Source organism: Artemia franciscana, chromosome 2 (genome assembly GCF_032884065.1).
Source record: "Artemia franciscana chromosome 2, ASM3288406v1, whole genome shotgun sequence".
Taxonomy (NCBI): domain Eukaryota; kingdom Metazoa; phylum Arthropoda; class Branchiopoda; order Anostraca; family Artemiidae; genus Artemia; species Artemia franciscana.
The window spans coordinates 56,958,173-56,979,831 of record NC_088864.1 but is presented as its reverse complement, the minus strand read 5'-3'; the positions used below and the strand labels follow the sequence as shown (position 1 = coordinate 56,979,831).

Here is a 21,659-nt window from a genome sequence, read left to right as displayed (position 1 = left end):
CCTTCACAGTATATCTTGTTAGAAACTATTTTTTTCAGTATATTGATCTTCTTAAGCGATGCATAAAAACTGTATTTTTCTTTAAAAGCATTTTGCTCACATGTCGTAAAATTTATTTTTCTATGAAAAATAAAAGAAATCTTTTACATTGAGAAGAACATATAGACAACTGACACATTATACAGTCGAAGCCTTAAAAAATCCATAAGCAATAATGATGAGAATTGGTTCAAGCATTGATCAAAACATGATTATCAGATGCACAGAATGTTCTGGTTCTAGAAACTTATGGTCTAGTGATTTAAAAACTTTACTTGAACCTTTTGTTAAGACAGATGAAATGAAACATTCTCCGAAAAATTATATTAAATTCTATGGTATAGATCGACACAACACATCTGTGATTGAGTATGTCGTAGTAAATGGAACTATCCCTTGCTGCAAGGACCCTTTTGGTAAAACAGTATTACATATGACTGTTAAGGGCAACCCAGATATTTGTCATGTACTATTAACATATGTAGAAGAAGCAAATTATTCAGCTTTAGGGAATTCGACCCACTTGCGTTTAGCTGCATTTTGTGATAAAAGATGTATGACGATATATCTCCTAAAAAAAGGAGTGGACCATAGTTTGAAGGATCATGACGGTAAAACAGCACTGCATTATGCTGCTGAAATGGGCAGTCAAGATATTTGTCAGATATTAGTGTCATATGGAGCAGAAGTAAATTGTTTAACTTCAAAGATACCTGGGATGCTCTATATGGCTGAAATGTTTGATGAAAATTATAATGAAACGCCCTTACATTTAGCTACATTACATAATGAAACATGTGTGGCAAAATATCTCCTAAAAAATGGAGCAGACCATAGTTTGAGGGATGGGTTCGGTAAAACAGCACTACTTAATGCTGCTTTAAAGGGTAATCTAGATGTTTTCAAGCAATTAATTTTAAATGGTGCCAAAATTAATTGTCTAACTTCCAGGAATGAGAGGCCTATTTGCCTTGTTTTATGTAGAGCTAGCTATTACATTAAAAAAAATACAGAATTTACAAAATTCAAGAAATGCATGGCAGTAGTTGAATATATTTTAGAAAACAAAGCAGTTTATCATCCCATTATAACAAGAGATGAGTACGAAGGGATACTAGGAATTTTCTTACACCATCCTTTTTTGGACGAAGCACAAAAAAAAATATGGTTTTGTCGATTGTATATCGATTCGAGCCACTTACGCTGAAATCTATATCCCGGAAAGTTATCAGAAAGCATATAGACCCTGCTAACAAATTTAATGACGTAAGTAGCTTTAATATTCCAGAATCTTTGAAAAACTACTTGATGTTTGTGGATGAGTTTATATTCTATATGAATACCGAATACCATGTAAATACAATATACGAGGCAAGATGTCATGTAAGGTTGAAGATAAATTCTACCTTACCTTACCTTAGACCTTAGATCCTCCTGAGCCATCGGTGGCACATAGGGCGTCCACAACGTCTCTCATTTCATCACTAAGCTGTGCGGCTGCAGTGATATCTTCCCATTGCGAAGTGAGGGAAATGTTTGCCTTTTTCAGGTCCCGATCATACGGCCTCGGCAGTGTGTGTTTTGGTCGACCTCGTCTTCGTCTTCCTTCAGGCTGCCACTGATACACTCTTGAGGGCAGTCTGTTTTCAAACAAATTTGTCTACGTACCCACCACTTTATTTTCGACTAAGACAAATAGGATAACCCCTGGGGAGCATATAATAGAGCCTGTGGAGGATATAAAGAAAAAAAACTGAGACATAGGAACGAGATATTTAACGCTTACAGGTTCTTATGAGAGGTTGTGACATGTTTGAGATTTCTAACGAAACTAGTTTACTTCTAAAATTTTTCCAGTATTTTTCTAAATTTTCTAAAATATTTCTAAAATATTTACTTAACCACTGAAATTAATATCGAAAGAAACTAAAAATTGGTTTCAGCTTTCTAACGCAAAGAGACAGTGTCTAATGAAGTTGGGAATTACAAGAATACCAACTGAGAAATGAATTCTCAGGAGGCCAAGTTCAACGGTTCTCTTCATCCCTTCATTTTAAGGATGAAGTCACGATAATCCTGAAATATTAGATACAAGTTTGAAATTTTTTTAAAGTCACTGTTTGCTTACTTTCGCCAACTCCCACTTTTAAGAGTGATAAGTTACATTCACAAGTCGGACTCCAAAGCCCTAATCTTTAAAGACTTTGACTCCAACTATTTTTGTGGTTGAAGTCTGGTTCACACATAATTTTTTAAAAACTTACAATTACAAGAAACTTTTAGCATATCTATCCCGATTATGAGGCCAAGTTTTTGGTACCAAAAGTAATGGCTTGATATGCTACTAGGATTAGGGCTGTAGGTTAAGCTTGGACTGATTTATATCTTCAGTACGACAAAGGTCATAGGTTGATAGATTTTACTAATACAGAGAAGAAAGTCATTTAAAGGAGGCCCTAGATGGCTGTATTTCTAATATATTTACCCGGAAAGAAATATTTTATAAAGTTAAAGGGGAAAAATTTACTTTTTTCGGAGCATTATCTATTTAGTGGAAGCTGTTAAAAAAAAGGTTAAAAGGATGGTTACTAAAACTGACTAAACCTTACTAACACTAAGAGTTACCAAAACTTTAGTAACTTAAAACTATGCCACTGGCCTGAGCTATAAGATAATACTATTAATCCACAGAGAAGACAAAATGTTCCTTCAGTAGGCAAGGAGTGTGCCTAATCGCTGAGATGTCCTTAGAAAAATAAATTGTTCCCAATAGCCTCCAAAGAGTCTAAAACTGTCACAACCATACTCAACGTCCGCATGCAGTATCACCACCCCAAGTGAAGCTGAAGACAGCCTTAAGATCTTTATATAATCACTAACAAAACACTTTAATATGATCAAGGGCCTAAATTGATATTAGTACATGTCCAAAAATACCAGCAAAAACAGGAGTGGAGTTAGTAATATCATAATGACTACTGTTGCAAAAAAAATTGTAATGAGGTTTCACACGCTACTTTGTGTGTCGATATTAAAGATGGAACCTTCATTAGATAAAATACAAACAATAGCGAAAACAAATATGGTACTGTTTTAGAAAACAAAGACGAACGACAAAAGCACAATAAAACAACAGCTGTGAATATTTAAAGTCAAAATTGCCAAACCCAAATTCTTTTTCTGTAAAAAATAGCAAATGGTCTAAAAAACCAACTTAATGAAATTATTAGTAATTTCTTACCGGTACATCAATAAATACAACAACTTTTTCTGATTTATTGAGCACCCTCGTGGAGACCGTGAATGACCGATATTGGAAAATGTCAACATTCACCGGTGAATGTCCGAAATTCCTTTTTTCTGCTTGGATTTAGTCAGCTTCGCCAGTCAGCATTGTGAATTTTATGCAAATTAGTTGGTGACTATCTAAGTTAGGTTTCTAACCCGTTTCTGATATTTATAACCTAATTTAACCTAATTTAACTTTAAGTTTTACCATTAAACTTTGCATAAGACTGACAAATCTGATTGGCCAAGCTGAATGAATCCAAACAGATAAGAAATAATTTCTGACATACACCAGTGAAGGATGAAATTTACCAAATTTTCGTCTTTCACCGTAACATATGCAGAGACTAATTTACAACGGACAGAGAAATGGCATTTTTTTTCTTTTGTATATACCAAATCTGATTATATTGCTATTATTTTATCTGTTTCTCATTTAAAATATATTAACACAAAAATATTTAAAAAATTATATGGAAAGAGCAACAAAAAAAAACTAATTCGTTAATTTGACTATGTCTTATAATTCTGAAACATAAGCCCGAGCACTAATGTCATTTGCAGTTCATCTGTGTTATTACCAAAATTTTCTCCCTCAAACTAATGAAAGAATATTACATCCAAAAAAGTTTATATTTTTACTTTTGGCCATTTAAAAATGAATCAGTACAATTGAGAAAACCAGTGACACTGTTTTTAGTTACAACTGTTATTTTCTTTACTTCATTTACGCCATGCACCACCGTAAGAGGAAGCACCATATAAAACTGAAAGTCTTCCAAATAAACTTCCACAAAGTCACATAATTCTGAATCATTTTGCTCTCTGAGAGCTATCACACTATTTGGCTTAAAACTGTTGCTTCATGCCCCAAAATTATATAGTTTTATTTTGTTTTAACTAAGATTTATTTTCTTCTTTTGTCACTGCGCTACTTCATCATGAATAGGTTGTCTATAATTCTTAGCAATTTAAATATTTTTTAGTGGTTCAAGCTCGTCTTTTTAATTAGATTTCGTAGAATATAATAAGAAAGCCGCCTAAACTAACACCAATAATATTTGATTATCATGTTTTTTTAACATTCCTTTCACTTGTAATAACTTACCATCTAGTTATTTATCAATTTAGAAAAAAGATATTGCATAATATTCCGTATGGAATTAATCTTATAATTTCTTAATTTCATTTCTTACCTTTTTTATTTAATTCCAGAATTTCCTTTAATTTAATTTTATACCTTAAAATCTGTGAACTTCCATGTTAACACGTCATTTTGATAAAGTGCTACGACTAAAGTGGCCCAACTATTTTATCTTTTTTCTTAATATTTAATCAAATTTACCTATTACGTGCTTTGACCAGCTGATCTACTATTGAAGCGTAGCTTATATCAAATGGTAGGCTATTAGAGAATTATAAAGTTAAGGGAACTTGTGCAGGAGGGGTCAGCAGGTATCTACTTGCTGATTCTCTGCCTTCGGCCGGGAGTGCAATGTGTGTTTGGGGGTAAATCATTCAACGCTTCTCGTGTTTTCCCCCAGGTTTCTCCAGGTATCCATTTAGCGCTGGGTCGAATCTTCCTGAGCCTACAGAATCATATAGCTCAGACTTATATAAATATACTAGCTGTTGGGGTGGCGCTTCGCGCCACCCCAACACCTAGTTCCGACTCTTGAACATGCAACATATAATGGTCCATGGGAAAACAATCTGTATTCAGATCTATACCTCATGATTCTAATGATTGCCCTTGAGCTTTGTTGATGGTGATTGCTAATCGACCATTCCCTGTCCCGGTGTCCCGGTCGTCATTTATATCCCCCTGTTTCCCCCGGTGTCCCCGTTGTAGTTGTGTCCATGTGTCCCGGTCGTCATTTATATTCCCTGTGTCCCGGTCGTCATTTGTATCCCGGTGTCCCGGTCTGTATATACATTCGTTTTTTAGTTTTGTTTTTCTCCTTTATTTTTTTCCTATTTTTTTCTTTTTTAGTTTATTTAGATTTTTAGATTTTTTGGTTTTTTTATTAGTTTTTAGTTTTTTTTTCTTTTTAGTTTTTTTGTAGTTTTTACCTTCTTTTTAGTTTTTAGTCGTCATTTATACTCCCTGTGTCCCGGTGCTTTGTTGATTGCTAATCGAACATTCCTTTTGTCCTGGTCGCTTTCTCTTTGAGTGTCGTCATTTATTTTTTTCTTTTTTAGTTCTTTTAGTTTTTACCTTTTTTAGTTTTTTTAGTTTTTTAGATGAAAATTTTTTTTAGTTTTTTCCTTTTTTTCTTTTTACTTTTTTATTGGTTTTTACCTTTATTTTAGCTTATTTTTCAGTTTTTTCCTTTTTTTTAGTTTTTTTTTATTTTTTATTTTTTTTAGTTTTTTACCTTTTTTTAGTTTTTTTAGTTTTTTTAGTTTTTTAGCTTTTTTACTTTTCTTATTAGTTTTTAGTTTTTTTGTAGTTTTTGCCTTTTTTTCGTTTTTTCAGTTTTTTTTTTAGTTTTTTATTGGTTTTTACCTTTATTTTAGCTTATTTTTCAGTTTTTTTCCTTTTTTTTAGTTTTTTTTTAGTTTTTAGTTTTTTTAGTTTTTTACCTTTTTTTAGTTGTTTTAGTTTTTTTAGTTTTTTAGCTTTTTTTTTTTTTATTAGTTTTTAGTTTTTTTTTGTAGTTTTTACCTTTTTTTAGTTTTTGTAGTTTTTTAGCTTTTTTATTATTTTTTATTTTTTTTGTAGTTTTTGCCTTTTTTTAGTTTTTTTAGTTTTTTAGCTTTTTTATTTTTTTATTAGTTTTTAGTTTTTTTTGTAGTTAGTTTTTTTAGTTTTTTACCTTTTTTTAGTTTTTTTAGTTTTTTTAGTTTTTTAGCTTTTTTATTTTTTTTATTAGTTTTTAGTTTTTTTTGTAGTTTTTGCCTTTTTTTAGTTTTTTTAGTTTTTTAGCTTTTTTATTAGTTTTTAGTTTTTTTTGTAGTTTTTGCCTTTTTTTAGTTTTTTTAGTTTTTTAGCTTTTTTATTTTTTTTATTAGTTTTTAGTTTTTTTTTGTAGTTTTGCCTTTTTTTAGTTTTTTCAGTTTTGACGTCACCTGATCCACGATCCACAGATCCACAGACAACTTATTTTTATATATATAGTCATTTATATTCCCTGTGTCCCGGTCGTCATTTGTATCCCGGTGTCCCGGTCTGTATATACATTCGTTTTTTAGTTTTGTTTTTCTCCTTTATTTTTTTCCTTTTTTTTTTCTTTTTTAGTTTATTTAGATTTTTAGATTTTTTAGTTTTTTTATTAGTTTTTAGTTTTTTTTTCTTTTTAGTTTTTTTGTAGTTTTTACCTTCTTTTTAGTTTTGTTAGTTTTTTTTTTTACTTATGTCCTGGTCGTCATTTATACTCCCTGTGTCCCGGTGCTTTGTTGATTGCTAATCGAACATTCCTTTTGTCCTGGTCGCTTTCTCTTTGAGTGTCGTCATTTATTTTTTTCTTTTTTAGTTCTTTTAGTTTTTACCTTTTTTAGTTTTTTTTAGTTTTTTAGATGAAAATTTTTTTTAGTTTTTTCCTTTTTTTCTTTTTAGTTTTTTATTTGTTTTTACCTTTATTTTAGCTTATTTTTCAGTTTTTCCTTTTTTTTAGTTTTTTTTTATTTTTTATTTTTTTTAGTTTTTTACCTTTTTTTAGTTTTTTTAGTTTTTTTAGTTTTTTAGCTTTTTTATTTTTTTTATTAGTTTTTAGTTTTTTTTTGTAGTTAGTTTTTTTAGTTTTTTACCTTTTTTTAGTTTTTTTAGTTTTTGTAGTTTTTTAGCTTTTTTATTTTTTTTATTAGTTTTTAGTTTTTTTTGTAGTTTTTGCCTTTTTTTAGTTTTTTTTAGTTTTTTAGCTTTTTTATTAGTTTTTAGTTTTTTTTTGTAGTTTTTGCCTTTTTTTAGTTTTTTTAGTTTTTTAGCTTTTTTATTTTTTTTATTAGTTTTTAGTTTTTTTTTTAGTTTTTGCCTTTTTTTAGTTTTTTCACTTTTGACGTCACCTGATCCACAGATCAACAGATCCACACACAGACAACTTTTTTTTATATATATAGATACTAGCTGTTGGGGTGGCGCTTCGCGCCACCCCAACACCTAGTTGTTGGGGCGCTTCGCGCCCCCCCAAGCCCCCCCGCGCGCGTAAGTCGTTACGCGCCATATTAGTTACGTGCCATTGTAGTTGTGTCCCTGTGTCCCACCTGTGAATATAGATAGATTTATATATGTGTTTCAAACTACGTAAAAATTGCGAATATACAACATTCTTGGCTTTCCCATTGTCTGTCCATATACAAAGCCGTATGTACTAATAATGACGTCATATGCAAACGCTCTTTTTACAAACAAACAAACATGCATACACACAACTCGTTTTTATATAGATAGATAGATAGATAGATACAATACAAATTAACTACGTAAAACTTGTGAATATACAACAGTCTTCGCTGTCCCATTGTCTGTGCGTATAAATAGATTGTCAGGTTTACCGACCCTCAAAGATGCAACATACAATTGTACATTGGTAAAGCAATCTGTATTAAGATCTATACCGCATTTTTCTAGTGATTGCCCTTGAGCTTTGTTGATGGTGGTTGCAAATGCTAATCGAATTGGGAATTGCAATCTTTTAAATTGAAAAAGCAGATCCGTTGGAATCATGGGAATGCGAGGAATAAGAACAGCCTCACCCTCATAAGGCCCTGTCAAGATTGTGTCATCTATTAGGTTTTCCATTGTTTTTTTTTTACGGCAAGTCGCGTGCCATTGCAAAGCTTTGGTGGGTTGATATTTCTTAAAAGTATTATTGGTACGCCTATTTTTAGTTGTAGCAGGTGTGGTGGACACCCTGAAGGATCTATGGAATTTAAAAATTCAGATGGATAATTAACCGCTTCATTTGGTTCCGAAATACAAATTAACTGCGTAAAACTTGCGAATATACAACATTCTTCGCTGTTCAATTCTCGCTGCATATAAATAGATTGTCAGGTTTACCGACCCTCGAACATGCAACGTACAATTGTCCATGGGAAAAACAATCAGTATTAAGATCAATGCCACATTTTTCTAATGATTGACCTTGAGCTTTGTTAATGGTGATTGCAAATGCTAATCGAATTGGGAATTGCAATCTTTTAAATTGAAAAGGCAGATCTGTTGGAATCATGGGAATGCGAGGAATAAGAACAGCCTCACCCTCAAAAGGCCCTGTCAGGATTGTGGCCTCTATTAGGTTTTCCATTGTTTTTTTTACGGCAAGTCGAGTGCCATTGCAAAGCTTTGGTGGGTTTATATTTCTTAAAAGTATTATTGGTACGCCTATTTTTAGTTGTAGCACGTGTGGTGGAAACCCTGAAAGATCTATGGAATTTAAAAATTCAGATGGATAATTAACCACTTCATTTGGTTCCAAAACTGTGTCGACTGACTTGTAAAGGACTGCCTGGTCTTGAATCTTGGTCAAAACAATATTGTTGATTTCGTGGACGTTTATATTTTTGGGTGCGAGAATCGCTCTTTCACTTAGCCATTTATTATTTTTATAATTTTTTAGAATATTCGGAAATACTTTTTCAATCAATTCATTTTTATTTTTGGGTGCGAGAATCGCTCTTTCACTTAGCCATTTATTATTTTTATAATTTTTTTGAATATTCGGAAATACTTTTTCAATCAATTCATTTTTGGACGTCACTAAATTACAGAAATCAGCAGGTAGTTGTATACGTCCTGAAATTGAGTCTACTGGGAGCTTTCCGTTTCCCATTGCCAGCAATTGATCTGAAAATGTTTGACCAGAGTCATCGTTTTGCAATCGGACACGCATATTTGTAGTTAATTTTAATGTTTTTACGTGTGCCCATAAATTAGAATTTTTCAGGCAAGCATTCATTTCGTCTGCAGGAGTTGATCTAGGTATTATAGGTAATGTTTGCCTGAAATCTCCCGCAAGCAATATTAAGGTGCTGCCAAAGGGTTTCGACTTCCCTCGCAAATCTTTCAAGCATTGATCCAGAGCCTCGAGCGATTTTTTGTGTGCCATTGTGCACTCATCCCAAATAATAAGTTTGCATTGCTGCAATACTTTACCCATCCCAGATGATTTGGTAATATTGCACGTGGGAGTTTCTGTAAAATGCAAGTTCAGAGGCAATTTCAAAGCGGAATGAGCAGTTCTTCCACCAGGCAGCAATGTTGCGGCTATTCCGGACGACGTAATTGCCAACGATATATCATTTTTAGATCGAATTGATGCCAGAATCAGTTTTATCACAAACGTTTTACCAGTACCTCCTGGCGCATCCAAAAAGAAAATTTCTCCAACGTTGTTATCGACACAATGCATTATCGTATCATAAATGTCTTTTTGTTCCGACGTTAACTTGGAAATGTTATTTTGTACATACGACAATAGATCACACGTACTGTAACTTCGTTCACGATCCAATTCTACAGATGTCGAAACAGCAGCGATACGGTTAGGTGAAGGCATTCCCAAATCCTGAAGAGGTTTGTTTGCCATACTTATGCACAAATCTTCTATAACAACTAAAGTGTAGTTATAAATTTCTGATGTAAAATCAAAAGTCATGTCTGACGTCTCTAACTGTTTTCGATGAAGTATATCTTCGGACATTTTTGACTTATATTTTTCCCATAACTCTGTAGGAGCTGATGGAGAGCAAGTTGTTAAAATGATGCCAAACAATGCACGAATTTGACTTGGGGTTGACGTTTCGCACGCGTCATTGATGCAGTTATCCCAGTGTTGGTCATTCTCCAATAAATTCAGAGCTTGGCATGCACTACGGTAAGTGTCATGTATAGTACCATTTACAGTCCTCAAATACTCAAAGGATGTCGGACCGGGTACATTCACCAAAAGCAGGCGTAGAAAGAAGCATTCATGTTGATTGGGGTGAACGGTGTAGAGTCTTCCTATCGTGGTATCTTTGAAGATGGTAGGTTGGCCGTCGACTGACTTACCCTGTTTTCGACGTTCAAATACTTTATTTTTAGTATTCCACGTGTAATACGAAGGCACTTCAGTATACAGCAGTTTTTTTGCAAAAGAATCATTTTTGCAAAGCGAAAAAAAAGCTGTTAATGTTGTATCCGGTGGATTCAGGACTCTTTGTTGCACGTTGGTTTCCGTGAAATAAACACGTTGACCATTCTGTAAATGTACCGCTAAGTGAACAACAGCTGGACTACGTTCATGTATCGGAAATGAAAGAATTCGCCAAACAGCTTCATTACTGCTTATGTATCTTCCGGCCTGATATTCTACGATTTCATCGAAATCTTTGATTTCGGACTGCAAGCCAAAAACTGCCATGTCACTGCCTTTGTTGACGTATTTACATATGTATTTGATTGCCTTTACGGAGTTACAGTATTCAACGTTTATGTGTGCATTAAATGTTTTTGATAATAATGGGGAATATGGAACAACCCACTGGTTATCTACTTCGATGGTGGTACCGTTACGCTTCTTTATTATTGCTGTTTTACCGCCATCTTCAGTAGATCTTCTTCTATATTGTGGGTAACCATCATTGCCAGTAATTGTTTTGGGTACTAAAAGTCGAGGATATTGCTTTGTGCACCTTCCTTTGGCCATGCATGGTGAATTTTCGTTCAGTGCACCGCAAGGTCCATGTATCATATTTTTTACAATAATATCATGTAACCCCTCATCGACATTTTTATCCTTTCAACGTTGGGAGAAATTTCGCAACGTGCATTCAATTCAGAATTTCTATCACTGATGAAGTACAATTGTAAAAATTTATGATTCTCGCCTGAGAATGGTAGAAGGGACCCTGCTTTATGATAAATTTGCCCTTTTACTTTGAAAGTAGACATAAATTGATCTGGATTTTCGATTTGGGCTCCAAACGACGTCATTTGGAAACATGAGTTGTATTTGTATTTGTGTTTTTTGACAAAAAACGCTTAGATTCTGACGTAGTTCCAGTAAGGAAAGTCTTCAATGGCTCTGGTGGTGCAGCCAATAGAGGAAGTTTAACTTTTCCTGAGGCGCAACACATTCCCATTGTTTCACCATTGAATTTCAAGGCCTTGCAATAGGGACAAATTTTAGACATTGTCCCGATTTGAACACATCTACTCAAGCTATAATCATCGACTGGGTTGTACCTGAATGCCAGGCGATAACTTTCAGATTGCTCTGATTCCTCGGCACGCTTTCTTTTCTTACTTTCTCTATCAGCAGCAAGCCTGATTTCTTGCTGTTCTTGTAATTCCTCGGCACGCTTTCTTTTCTTGCTTTCTCTATCAGCAGCAAGCCTGATTTCTTGCTGTTCTTGTGATTCCTCGGCACGCTTTCTTTTCTTACTTTCTCTTTCAGCAGCAAGCCTGATTTCTTGCTGTTCTTGTAATTCCTCGGCACGCCTTCTTTTTTCACATTCTCTTTTAGCAGCAAGTCTGCTTCTGCGTTGCTCTGGTAGTTCCTCGGCATGCTTTCTGTTCTTTCTTTCTCTATCAGCCTCAAGCCTGTTTCCCTGCTGGTCTTTTGATTCCTCGGCACGCCTTCTTTTTTCACTTTCTCTTTTAGCAGCAAGTCTGCTTCTGCGTTGCTCTGGTAGTTCCTCGGCATGCTATCTGTTCTTTCTTTCTCTATCAGCCTCAAGCCTGTTTCCCTGCTGGTCTTTTGATTCCTCGGCACGCCTTCTTTTTTCACTTTCTCTTTTAGCAGCAAGTCTGCTTTCGCGTTGCTCTGGTAGTTCCTCGGCACGCTTTCTTTTCTGACTTTCTCTATCAGCAGCAAGTTTTTTGGCATAGACTCTTTGAGCATCTTCATCAGTCATTGTAAACTTAAACATTAATAGATTTCTACGCGAACATATGTCTTATATAACTTGAATGACGTCACCTTCAAAGCAAAAATGACGGCAACTAATTTCATGACGTCAGCCGAAACATATTCTATATATATAAAAATAAGTTGTCTGTGGATCTGTGGATCGTGGATCAGGTGACGTCAAAACTGAAAAAACTAAAAAAAGGCAAAAACTACAAAAAAAAACTAAAAACTAATAAAAAAAATAAAAAAGCTAAAAAACTAAAAAAACTAAAAAAAGGCAAAAACTACAAAAAAAAACTAAAAACTAATAAAAAAGCTAAAAAACTAAAAAAACTAAAAAAAGGCAAAAACTACAAAAAAAACTAAAAACTAATAAAAAAAATAAAAAAGCTAAAAAACTACAAAAACTAAAAAAACTAAAAAAAGGTAAAAAACTAAAAAAACTAACTACAAAAAAAACTAAAAACTAATAAAAAAAATAAAAAAGCTAAAAAACTAAAAAAACTAAAAAAAGGCAAAAACTACAAAAAAAACTAAAAAATAATAAAAAAGCTAAAAAACTAAAAAAACTAAAAAAAGGCAAAAACTACAAAAAAAAACTAAAAACTAATAAAAAAAATAAAAAAGCTAAAAAACTAAAAAAACTAAAAAAACTAAAAAAAGGTAAAAAACTAAAAAAACTAAAAACTAAAAAAAACTAAAAAAAAAGGAAAAAACTGAAAAATAAGCTAAAATAAAGGTAAAAACCAATAAAAAACTAAAAAAAAACTGAAAAAACTAAAAAAAGGAAAAAACTACAAAAAAAACTAAAAACAAATAAAAAAAGTAAAAAAGCTAAAAAACTAAAAAAACTAAAAAAACTAAAAAAAGGTAAAAAACTAAAAAAAAATAAAAAATAAAAAAAAACAAAAAAAGGAAAAAACTGAAAAATAAGCTAAAATAAAGGTAAAAACCAATAAAAAACTAAAAAGAAAAAAAGGAAAAAACTAAAAAAAATTTTCATCTAAAAAACTAAAAAAAACTAAAAAAGGTAAAAACTAAAAGAACTAAAAAAGAAAAAAATAAATGACGACACTCACAGAGAAAGCGACCAGGACAAAAGGACTGTTCGATTAGCAATCAACAAAGCACCGGGACACAGGGAGTATAAATAACGACCAGGACATAAGTAAAAAAAAAAACTAACAAAACTAAAAAGAAGGTAAAAACTACAAAAAAACTAAAAAGAAAAAAAAACTAAAAACTAATAAAAAAACCAAAAAATCTAAAAATCTAAATAAACTAAAAAAGAAAAAAAAGGAAAAAAATAAAGGAGAAAAACAAAACTAAAAAACGAATGTATATACAGACCGGGACACCGGGATACAAATGACGACCGGGACACAGGGAATATAAATGACGACCGGGACACAGGGACACAACTACAACGGGGACACCGGGGGAAACAGGGGGATATAAATGACGACCGGGACACCGGGACAGGGAATGGTCGATTAGCAATCACCATCAACAAAGCTCAAGGGCAATCATTAGAATCATGAGGTATAGATCTGAATACAGATTGTTTTCCCATGGACCATTATATGTTGCATGTTCAAGAGTCGGTAAACCTGACAATCTATTTATATGCAAAGACAATGGGACAGCAAAGAATGTTGTATATTCACAAGTTTTACGTAGTTAAAACCATATATATATATATATATATATATATATATATATATATATATATATATATATATATATATATATATATATATATATATCTATCTATATTCACAGGTGGGACATAGGGACACAACTACAATGGCGCGTAACTATTATGGCGCGTAACGACTTACGCGCGCGGGGGGGCTTGGGGGGGGCGCGAAGCGCCCCCACCAACTAGGTGTTGGGGTGCGAAGCGCCCCCAACATCTAGTATATATATATATATATATGTAGTTGTGTCCCTGTGTCCCACCTGTGAATATAGATAGATTTATATATGTGTTTCAAACTACGTAAAACTTGCGAATATACAACATACTTGGCTTTCCCATTGTCTGTGCATATACAAAGCCTTATGTACTAATAATGACGTCATATGCAAACGCTCTTTTTACAAACAAACAAACATGCATACACACAACTTGTTTTTATATAGATAGATAGATAGATAGATACAATACAAATTAACTGTGTAAAACCTGCGAATATACAACATTCTTCGCTGTCAAATTGTCGCTGCATATAAATAGATTGTCAGGTTTACCGACCCTCGAACACGCAACGTACAATTGTCCATGGGAAGAACAATCAGTATTAAGATCTATACCAAATTTTTCTAATGATTGACCTTGAGCTTTGTTAATGGTGATTGCAAATGCTAATCGAATTGGGAATTGCAATCTTTTAAATTGAAAAGGCAGATCCGTTGGAATCATGGGAATGCGAGGAATAAGAACAGCCTCACCCTCAAAAGGCCCTGTCAAGATTGTGGCCTCTATTAGGTTTTCCATTGTTTTTTTACGGCAAGTCGCGTGCCATTGCAAAGCTTTGGTGGGTTGATATTTCTTAAAATTATTATTGGTACGCCTATTTTTAGTTGTAGCAAGTGTGGTGAAAACCCTGAAAGATCCACGGAATTTAAAAATTCAGATGGATAATTAACCGCTTCATTTGGTTCCAAAACTGTGTCGACTGACTTGTAAAGGACTGCCTGGTCTCGAATCTTGGTCAAAACAATATTGTTGATTTCGTGGACGTCTATATTTTTGGGTGCAAGAATCGCTCTTTCACTTCGCCATTTATTATTTTTATAATTGATTAGAATATTCGGAAATACTTTTTCAATCAATTCATTTTTGGACGTCACTAAATTACAGAAATCAGCAGGTAGTTGTATACGTCCTGAAATTGAGTCTACTGGGAGCTTTCCGTTTCCAATTGCCAGCAATTGATCTGAAAATGTTTGACCAGAGTCATCGTTTTGCAATCGGACACGCATATTTGTAGTTAATTTTAATGTTTTTACGTGTGCCCATAAATTAGAATTTTTCAGGCAAGCAATCATTTCGTCTACAGGGGTTGATCTAGGTATTATAGGTAATGTTTGCCTGAAATCTCCCGCAAGCAATATTAATGTGCTGCCAAAGGGCAGCACATTAATTTTATGTTTTAACAGGCAAACAGACGTTCAGACACATAGATACACGAAGAAATAGATGGACAAAAGTACACAAGTGTGTGTGTGTGTGTGTGTGTGTGTGTGTGTGTGTGTGTGTGTGTGTGTGTGAGTGTGTGTGTGTGTGTGTGTGTGTGTGTGTGTGTGTGTGTGTGTGTGTGTGTGTGTGTGTGTGTGTGTGTGTGTGTGTGTGTGTGTGTGTGTGTGTGTGTGTGTGTGTGTGTGTGTGTGTGTGTGTGTGTGTGTGTGTGTGTGTGTGTGTGTGTGTGTGTGTGTGTGTGTGTGTGTGTGTGTGTGTTTTACGTAGTTAATTTGTATTGTATCTATCTATCTATCTATCTATATAAAAACAAGTTGTGTGTATGTCTTTTTTTTTTTTTGTAAAAAGAGCGTTTGCATATGACGTCATTATTAGTACATAAGGCTTTGTATATGCACAGACAATGGGAAAGCCAAGTATGTTGTATATTAGCAAGTTTTACGTAGTTTGAAACACATAGATAAATCTATCTATATTCACAGGTGGGACACAGGGACACAACTACATATATATATATATATATATATATATATATATATATACTAGATGTTGGGGTGGCGCTTCGCGCCACCCCAACACCTAGTTGGTGGGGGCGCTTCGCGCCCCCCCCAAGCCCCCCCGCGCGCGTAAGTCGTTACGCGCCATAATAGTTACGCGCCATTGTAGTTGTGTCCCTATGTCCCACCTGTGAATATAGATATATATATATATATATATATATATATATATATATATATATATATATATATATATATATATATATATATATATATATATATATATATATATATATATATATATATATATATATGGTTTTAACTACGTAAAACTTGCGAATATACAACATTCTTTGCTGTCCCATTGTCTTTGCATATAAATAGATTGTCAGGTTTACCGACTCTTGAACATGCAACATATAATGGTCCATGGGAAAACAATCTGTATTCAGATCTATACCTCATGATTCTAATGATTGCCCTTGAGCTTTGTTGATGGTGATTGCTAATCGACCATTCCCTGTCCCGGTGTCCCGGTCGTCATTTATATCCCCCTGTTTCCCCCGGTGTCCCCGTTGTAGTTGTGTCCCTGTGTCCCGGTCGTCATTTATATTCCCTGTGTCCCGGTCGTCATTTGTATCCCGGTGTCCCGGTCTGTATATACATTCGTTTTTTAGTTTTGTTTTTCTCCTTTATTTTTTTCCTTTTTTTTTCTTTTTTAGTTTATTTAGATTTTTAGATTTTTTGGTTTTTTTATTAGTTTTTAGTTTTTTTTTCTTTTTAGTTTTTTTGTAGTTTTTACCTTCTTTTTAGTTTTGTTAGTTTTTTTTTTACTTATGTCCTGGTCGTCATTTATACTCCCTGTGTCCCGGTGCTTTGTTGATTGCTAATCGAACATTCCTTTTGTCCTGGTCGCTTTCTCTTTGAGTGTCGTCATTTATTTTTTTCTTTTTTAGTTCTTTTAGTTTTTACCTTTTTTAGTTTTTTTTAGTGTTTTAGATGAAAATTTTTTTTAGTTTTTTCCTTTTTTTCTTTTTAGTTTTTTATTGGTTTTTACCTTTATTTTAGCTTATTTTTCAGTTTTTTCCTTTTTTTGTTTTTTTTATTTTTTATTTTTTTTAGTTTTTTACCTTTTTTTAGTTTTTTTAGTTTTTTTAGTTTTTTAGCTTTTTTACTTTTTTTATTAGTTTTTAGTTTTTTTTGTAGTTTTTGCCTTTTTTTAGTTTTTTCAGTTTTTTTTTAGTTTTTTATTGGTTTTTACCTTTATTTTAGCTTATTTTTCAGTTTTTTTCCTTTTTTTTAGTTTTTTTTAGTTTTTAGTTTTTTTAGTTTTTTACCTTTTTTTAGTTTTTTTAGTTTTTTTAGTTTTTTAGCTTTTTTATTTTTTTTATTAGTTTTTAGTTTTTTTTGTAGTTTTTGCCTTTTTTTAGTTTTTTTAGTTTTTTAGCTTGTTTATTATTTTTTAGTTTTTTTTTGTAGTTTTTGCCTTTTTTTAGTTTTTTTAGTTTTTTAGCTTTTTTATTTTTTTATTAGTTTTTAGTTTTTTTTGTAGTTAGTTTTTTTAGTTTTTTACCTTTTTTTAGTTTTTTTAGTTTTCGTAGTTTTTTAGCTTTTTTATTTTTTTTATTAGTTTTTAGTTTTTTTTGTAGTTTTTGCCTTTTTTTAGTTTTTTTAGTTTTTTAGCTTTTTTATTAGTTTTTAGTTTTTTTTTGTTTTTTTTTCCTTTTTTTAGTTTTTTTTAGTTTTTTAGCTTTTTTATTTTTTTTATTAGTTTTTAGTTTTTTTTGTAGTTTTTGCCTTTTTTTAGTTTTTTCAGTTTTGACGTCACCTGATCCACGATCCACAGATCCACAGACAACTTATTTTTATATATATAGATATATGTTTCGGCTGACGTCATGAAATTAGTTGCCGTCATTTTTGCTTTGAAGGTGACGTCATTCAAGTTATATAAGACATATGTTCGCGTAGAAATCTATTAATGTTTAAGTTTACAATGACTGATGAAGATGCTCAAAGAGTCTATGCCAAAAAACTTGCTGCTGATAGAGAAAGTCAGAAAAGAAAGCGTGCCGAGGAACTACCAGAGCAACGCGAAAGCAGACTTGCTGCTAAAAGAGAAAGTGAAAAAAGAAGGCGTGCCGAGGAATCAAAAGACCAGCAGGGAAACAGGCTTGAGGCTGATAGAGAAAGAAAGAACAGATAGCATGCCGAGGAACTACCAGAGCAACGCAGAAGCAGACTTGCTGCTAAAAGAGAAAGTGAAAAAAGAAGGCGTGCCGAGGAATCAAAAGACCAGCAGGGAAACAGGCTTGAGGCTGATAGAGAAAGAAAGAACAGAAAGCATGCCGAGGAACTACCAGAGCAACGCAGAAGCAGACTTGCTGCTAAAAGAGAATGTGAAAAAAGAAGGCGTGCCGAGGAATTACAAGAACAGCAAGAAATCAGGCTTGCTGCTGAAAGAGAAAGTAAGAAAAGAAAGCGTGCCGAGGAATCACAAGAACAGCAAGAAATCAGGCTTGCTGCTGATAGAGAAAGTAAGAAAAGAAAGCGTGCCGAGGAATTACAAGAACAGCAAGAAATCAGGCTTGCTGCTGATAGAGAAAGTAAGAAAAGAAAGCGTGCCGAGGAATCAGAGCAATCTGAAAGTTATCGCCTGGCATTCAGGTACAACCCAGTCGATGATTATAGCTTGAGTAGATGTGTTCAAATCGGGACAATGTCTAAAATTTGTCCCTATTGCAAGGCCTTGAAATTCAATGGTGAAACAATGGGAATGTGTTGCGCCTCAGGAAAAGTTAAACTTCCTCTATTGGCTGCACCACCAGAGCCATTGAAGACTTTCCTTACTGGAACTACGTCAGAATCTAAGCGTTTTTTGTCAAAAATCAGACAATACAACTCATGTTTCCAAATGACGTCGTTTGGAGCCCAAATCGAAAATCCAGATCAATTTATGTCTACTTTCAAAGTAAAAGGGCAAATTTATCATAAAGCATGGTCCCTTCTACCATTCTCAGGCGAGAATCATAAATTTTTACAACTGTACTTCATCAGTGATAGAAATTCTGAATTGAATGCACGTTGCGAAATTTCTCCCAACGTTGAAAGGATAAAAATGTCGATAAGGGGTTACATGATATTATTGTAAGAAATATGATACATGGACCTTGCGGTGCACTGAACGAAAATTCACCATGCATGGCCAAAGGAAGGTGCACAAAGCAATATCCTCGACTTTTAGTACCCAAAACAATTACTGGCAATGATGGTTACCCACAATATAGAAGAAGATCTACTGAAGATGGCGGTAAAACAGCAATAATAAAGAAGCGTAACGGTACCACCATCGAAGTAGATAACCAGTGGGTTGTTCCATATTCCCCATTATTATCAAAAACATTTAATGCACACATAAACGTTGAATACTGTAACTCCGTAAAGGCAATCAAATACATATGTAAATACGTCAACAAAGGCAGTGACATGGCAGTTTTTGGCTTGCAGTCCGAAATCAAAGATTTCGATGAAATCGTAGAATATCAGGCTGGAAGATACATAAGCAGTAATGAAGCTGTTTGGCGAATTCTTTCATTTCCGATACATGAACGTAGTCCAGCTGTTGTTCACTTAGCGGTACATTTACAGAATGGTCAACGTGTTTATTTCACGGAAACCAACGTGCAACAAAGAGTCCTGAATCCACCGGATACAACATTAACAGCTTTTTTTTCGCTTTGCAAAAATGATTCTTTTGCAAAAAAACTGCTGTATACTGAAGTGCCTTCGTATTACACGTGGAATACTAAAAATAAAGTATTTGAACGTCGAAAACAGGGTAAGTCAGTCGACGGCCAACCTACCATCTTCAAAGATACCACGATAGGAAGACTCTACACCGTTCACCCCAATCAACATGAATGCTTCTTTCTACGCCTGCTTTTGGTGAATGTACCCGGTCCGACATCCTTTGAGTATTTGAGGACTGTAAATGGTACTATACATGACACTTACCGTAGTGCATGCCAAGCTCTGAATTTATTGGAGAATGACCAACACTGGGATAACTGCATCAATGACGCGTGCGAAACGTCAACCCCAAGTCAAATTCGTGCATTGTTTGGCATCATTTTAACAACTTGCTCTCCATCAGCTCCTACAGAGTTATGGGAAAAATATAAGTCAAAAATGTCCGAAGATATACTTCATCGAAAACAGTTAGAGACGTCAGACATGACTTTTGATTTTACATCAGAAATTTATAACTACACTTTAGTTGTTATAGAAGATTTGTGCATAAGTATGGCAAACAAACCTCTTCAGGATTTGGGAATGCCTTCACCTAACCGTATCGCTGCTGTTTCGACATCTGTAGAATTGGATCGTGAACAAAGTTACAGTACGAGTGATCTATTGTCGTATGTACAAAATAACATTTCCAAGTTAACGTCGGAACAAAAAGACATTTATGATACGATAATGCATTGTGTCGATAACAACGTTGGAGAAATTTTCTTTTTGGATGCGCCAGGAGGTACTGGTAAAACGTTTGTGATAAAACTGATTCTGGCATCAATTCGATCTAAAAATGATATATCGTTGGCAATTAAGTCGTCCGGAATAGCCGCAACATTGCTGCCTGGTGGAAGAACTGCTCATTCCGCTTTGAAATTGCCTCTGAACTTGCATTCTACAGAAACTCCCACGTGCAATATTACCAAATCATCTGGGATGGGTAAAGTATTGCAGCAATGCAAACTTATTATTTGGGATGAGTGCACAATGGCACACAAAAAATCGCTCGAGGCTCTGGATCAATGCTTGAAAGATTTGCGAGGGAAGTCAAAACCCTTTGGCAGCACCTTAATATTGCTTGCGGGAGATTTCAGGCAAACATTACCTATAATACCTAGATCAACTCCTGCAGACGAAATGAATGCTTGCCTGAAAAATTCTAATTTATGGGCACACGTAAAAACATTAAAATTAACTACAAATATGCGTGTCCGATTGCAAAACGATGACTCTGGTCAAACATTTTCAGATCAATTGCTGGCAATGGGAAACGGAAAGCTCCCAGTAGACTCAATTTCAGGACGTATACAACTACCTGCTGATTTCTGTAATTTAGCGACGTCCAAAAATGAATTGATTGAAAAAGTATTTCCGAATATTCTAAAAAATTATAAAAATAATAAATGGCTAAGTGAAAGAGCGATTCTCGCACCCAAAAATATAGACGTCCACGAAATCAACAATATTGTTTTGACCAAGATTCAAGACCAGGTAGTCCTTTACAAGTCAGTTGACACAGTTTTGGAACCAAATGAAGTGGTTAATTATCCATCTGAATTTTTAAATTCCATAGATCTTTCAGGGTTTCCACCACACGTGCTACAACTAAAAATAGGCATACCAATAATACTTTTAAGAAATATAAACCCACCAAAGCTTGGCAATGGCACTCGACTTGCCGTAAAAAAAACAATGGAAAACCTAATAGAGGCCACAATCCTGACAGGGCCTTTTGAGGGTGAGGCTGTTCTTATTCCTCGCATTCCCATGATTCCAACAGATCTGCCTTTTCAATTTAAAAGATTGCAATTCCCAATTCGATTAGCATTTGCAATCACCATTAACAAAGCTCAAGGTCAATCATTAGAAAAATGTGGTATTGATCTTAATACTGATTGTTTTTCCCATGGACAATTGTACGTTGCATGTTCGAGGGTCGGTAAACCTGACAATCTATTTATATGCAGCGAGAATTGGACAGCGAAGAATGTTGTATAT

General features: G+C 33.8%; 1 protein-coding gene across 1 annotated transcript; it reads left to right on the top strand.

Moving 5' to 3' along the window:
• The first annotated feature begins 214 nt into the window (after positions 1-214).
• LOC136035279 (putative ankyrin repeat protein RF_0381) lies at positions 215-1,246 on the top strand. Its single transcript, XM_065716964.1, has one exon. It carries the CDS (start codon positions 215-217, stop codon positions 1,244-1,246), a length of 1,032 nt encoding a protein of 343 aa, XP_065573036.1.
• Positions 1,247-21,659: the final 20,413 nt, after the last annotated feature.

Bases quoted from the DNA above. Each gene is read 5' to 3' on its own strand.
- LOC136035279 (XM_065716964.1), top strand. From the start codon at position 215: ATGATGAGAATTGGTTCAAGCATTGATCAAAACATGATTATCAGATGC.